At 36.4% G+C, this 4,459-nt stretch overlaps 1 protein-coding gene across 1 annotated transcript; it reads right to left on the bottom strand.

The window, feature by feature from the left end:
- Positions 1-2,111: 2,111 nt before the first annotated feature.
- Positions 2,112-4,228, bottom strand: LOC142609127 (exopolygalacturonase-like). The gene is made up of 4 exons (XM_075780752.1): positions 4,109-4,228; positions 3,582-3,890; positions 2,473-2,988; positions 2,112-2,348 (listed from the first exon to the last, which is right to left on the bottom strand). The coding sequence occupies exons 1-4, from the start codon at positions 4,226-4,228 to the stop codon at positions 2,112-2,114; spliced, it is 1,182 nt and encodes a 393-aa protein (XP_075636867.1).
- Positions 4,229-4,459: the final 231 nt, after the last annotated feature.

Below are 4,459 nucleotides of genomic sequence, written 5' to 3'. Positions count from 1 at the left end.
GGTTAACTCCAAGAATCGTTATTCAACCCTATCATACGCCTTGCTCATATCAAGTTTGAGAGCCATAAAGCCTCCTTTTTTAGAATTCTGATTTTTTATATGATGTAGGGTCTCAAAAGCTACAAGAATGTTATTCGAGATTGCCTTATCAGATTGGAAGACACTCTGTGACTCTGAAATAATAAGAGGTAGTACACTCCTTATCCTGTTGGCAATCACCTTTGAAACAAGCTTGTAAACAATGTTACATAGAGAAATAGGTCGAAATTCAGAAACTTTGGAAGGGCTTTTTACCTTGGGGATTAAAGTGATGAATGTGCTATTAAGAGAGGTAGGAATGACTCCCGTGGATAGGCAACTCAACACCGCCTCAGTCACATCGTCTCCAACTACATGCCAATACCGTTGAAAGAATAATGGAGGTAACCCATCCGGTCCTGGCGCTTTCAAAGGTTCCATTTGCTTCAAGGCTATTACCACTTCTTCTCTTGTGAAGTTAGCCAAGAGTTCAGCATTTAACTCCTCTGTGATGGTGCATGGAATATGAGCAACGACCTCCTCTATCATGGACGGGTTAGATGAGGTGAAAAGCTGCTGGTAATAGTCCACCAAAATGCTTGAAATACCCTCTTCATCACTACACAACACTCCATTTGAGTCCTCCAAACTGTCAATCCGATTTCTCCTGAATCTATGTGATGCTCGGCTATGAAAGTACCTTGTATTATTATCACCTTCTTGCAGCCACAAGGATCTAGATCTTTGCTTCCATATTTGTTCCTCCCTCACTAAGAGTTTGGAAATTTCTTTTTTCAACCTTAAAATCCGAGCATAGCAGCCTCCCCTTATTGCTTCAGCTTTGGCCATCCCCAATAGCTCCTTCTTTTCCTTCAATTGACGTGTCACATTACCAAAGGCAACCTTACTCCACCACTTCAGATTTCTACGACACCGATTCACTTTCATTTCTAGTCTGTTTATAGCACTTCCCTGAAAATCATAAGCCCATGCATCTTCCACCACTTCCTTACATCCCTCATCCTCCATCCACATTTGCTCAAAATGCCATGGTTTATTAATTCTCCTTGGTATGCCCGCTAAATAAATCTTGAGGGGCTTATGATTAGAAGAACCACACTCTAGATGGACCACCTTAGAAGCTGGAAACATATTCATCCATTCCATTATACCCACTGCTCTATCCAACTTTTCCCACATGGTATGCCCCTCCCCATGACCATTATACCAAGTAAATTTATTCCCGCTAAACACAAGATCTTGAAATCCACATTCATCGAGTACATCTCTAAACTCCTCCATCTATTTGCTCGGTCTCAACCTCCCTCCTAGCTGCGACTAGTTATTGATAAAAGACAATAGTTAGCACAACAAACCATTTAGGTACTCGACATCATTTAATTTCGTTGTTAATCATTTGTTAGAATATGCAGATTAATCATCCAAAATCGCTTCAATTTAATAAGAAAATTAAGTAAGTTTACTAAAATATTTATTTAATTGGTTTTTATTTCCTATCTTAATTTTTGCGTTGGGGGTATAATCATCTTCAATAATATGTGTTATACTTTTAAAAATAAAAGTGATTAAAATTTAGTTGTTACAGAAATCTATATTAAAAATATACAATATTTAGAGATTCAAATTTGAATATATGGTGTCCGTTTTATGAGTTTTATATCTTACCGTCGTCGAAGAGTATGAGAGCAAGTTAATTTGGCGTTAAAAACATGCATGCAGATGAATTGAATGTTACCATATCATGGACACAAGCATGTATTTGGTGAATAAAAAAAAAATTACAAAGAGTTTAATAACTATTTTTGTTTTATTTTGAAATATCCCAGCTACAGTAACAGAACAAATACTATCTACAACAACACTCCAGATCACAGTAGCTTTTAGTAAAAGGCTGAACTCAAACAACTCTAAAAATTTCTATCCAACATTCCACAGTTTCATTTAAATAAAGAAAAAGGGAACGTGATAGACTGAAGTAAATGAAATTCTACTTAGAATAGAACACCTATAACCTATTTGCAAATCGTATTTCCTCATTCTGCAATAGTTACAATAGCTTGGGTGGCATTTAGTTATTGTTTGGTGGTACAAGCAGGAGGATTCTGCTTGCCCGAAACGGTGGGCTTGACATTAACACAAGTGGAAGTAGCAGATCCTCCAGCTCCCTTGTATACGAGATCAATGTCAGCAACCACCACTTGTTGGCATGGAACACCATTACTGCAAATAAGCTTCACAGCTTCCTTTGTTGAAGAAGTGCCTCTAATGTTCTTAAAGCTAACATTGCTGATCTTAACTTTCGAGGGAGACTGAAAGCAAAACAAACAAACAAAAACCCACACAAGAATTTGATGTTAGTATATGTAATTTTTTTTTCTTTCTTTAACTTCTAAGATCAAAATGAGTGTATATATTTGTAATGTTTATAATAACCTTGTTTGAGCATTGATTGTTTGGGCAGTAGCCTTGATCAATGAGGATAGGATTGGCAACATTGTTCATGATAATATTCTCGAAATGCATATCTGAAGCACTCCCAGGAGGGGAAGAAGGCCATGTTTTGATTCTAACACCATTCTGTGTACTGCTTAAGGTGCCACCAATTACTCTGATTCCTAAAACAGGTTGTTCATTCTGGTACCTTCCAAGACTTCCAACGCTAATACCATGGCCAGGTCCACAAGTTACTTGGTTAGCAGTAACATCTTGGGCTCCATCACCAATGGAGATGCAATCGTCACCTGTTCCAATTTTGGCATTGCTGATGGTGATCTTAGATGAACGTCCGATGTGGATTCCATCGGTGTTGGGGCTATCTCCGGGTGCAGTTATGGTAACATCTTGGATTTGTAAGTTCTTGCATCCCAAAACGTTTATGTGGAAAAATTTGCTGTCCTTCGATTGAATGTCACGGACTATTGAATTTGTGACGAAATCGAACCTTATATTCTGTTCATGTTTACAAGTTAGACAAATCAAAACACCAAATATGAACGCCATAGTTTCATTTAAATATTGTCCTAAAAATATTTTCCTTTAAATATATTATAGTAAAATGCTAAAGCTTCTTTGATTTACTATATTAAAAAAAATTACAAATATATATCAATGAATGTGGTTGGTACTACTTCAACAATATTGTATAGAAAAGTCATTTTGGACCAAACAATTTGTCACAACTTGATGTTATATGTGAGTATGATTGGTGAGCCATCACTTTGATCACCTTTAACCACCACTTTTTCTCCATTACACACAGTTGCACAAGTTAGGGTCATGGCACAAAAGTTGTGTCCACATTCGTATTTGGTCTTTCTCATATATAAATTTTGAATTATATTTTTTGGTGAGTCATGACACCTCACTATATAAAACTTACATCTAATTATTAATAATATGATAATATCCTTAACAACATTAAACGAATAAGTGCTTGAATTATTATTTCGTGACGGTTAAATTTCTTGAAGTTGTAGCGTCTGTATATATCTACATAAATATAAAGGAAATTTAAATGCTAATTATTAAGATTGAAATCTTACGATAGGAAGTAGTTTGCAGTTGTACTTTTCGTCACAATTATTTTTTTGCCATGCCGTTTGTCCTTTGCCATCAAAAACTCCACCACCTGACACAGTGAGACTGTCGATACGCTCAAAAGAAACCCAAAAGTCTTTACCATTAAAGGAGGCAAGGTCTGATGGGGCCTGTAGGGTGCCTTGAAGGTTAAACTCAATAGCACCTTTGCATGGACCTAACAAAGTCACTACACCTACTTTGTATGTCCCTGCTGAAATCACAACTTTACTTCCTGCTACTGCGCATGCAGCTTTCCATGCTTTTGTCAAAGCCTGATAAACACATTATGAAAAATCAAAATCAGTATATTACAACCATTTTTCACGTTAATGTTTTATGGTCTGGTCAAGACACCGAAGAGTTTTTAGTGTAAGCAGAGTTTGAACCCGAGTACTTTTATTTGACATTAAAAGAGTTTACTAGTTAAGTTAACTAGCACCCACTTTTCATGTTAATTTGGTGTATTTAATTGTGCTACACATATTTATACCTGGGTGATATCGGCATTAGGTTGTCCACCATATGATTTGACGTCAAAGACTTGCCCGGCACTGGTGGATGCTAACAGTAGTAGTAGGGAAATTGTTACAATTCTCAAATTCTTCCCCATTTTATTGTTCTTTATTTCCCTGCTATTGCCAATTTGTTGTACGGTATGATGGCTTCCTTATTTGGTTTGAAGCTATTTATACTACAGTACCTGAGCTCATCACCATTAAAGCTATCCAACTGATATTAACTAATTTTATGCACAGTTGCTATGAACTCTCCTGTTTACACTTCAACTTCTATACTATTATTAGCTTTCGGGCTTCCTCCTTTACTAATTAATTAATAGTTT

This window comes from Castanea sativa, chromosome 9 (assembly GCF_040712315.1).
Source record: "Castanea sativa cultivar Marrone di Chiusa Pesio chromosome 9, ASM4071231v1".
Classification (NCBI taxonomy): Eukaryota; Viridiplantae; Streptophyta; class Magnoliopsida; order Fagales; family Fagaceae; genus Castanea; species Castanea sativa.
Note: the sequence above shows the minus strand (reverse complement) of the source record. Positions and strands in the feature narration are given on the sequence as shown.

Coding starts and splice junctions, on each gene's coding strand:
- LOC142609127 (XM_075780752.1), bottom strand. CDS start 4,228: ATGGGGAAGAATTTGAGAATTGTAACAATTTCCCTACTACTACTGTTA. Junction 3,891..4,108: donor CTAATGCCGATATCACCCAG/GTATAAATATGT, acceptor TGTGTTTATCAG/GCTTTGACAAAAGCATGGAA. Junction 2,989..3,581: donor ACTGCAAACTACTTCCTATC/GTAAGATTTCAA, acceptor AAACATGAACAG/AATATAAGGTTCGATTTCGT.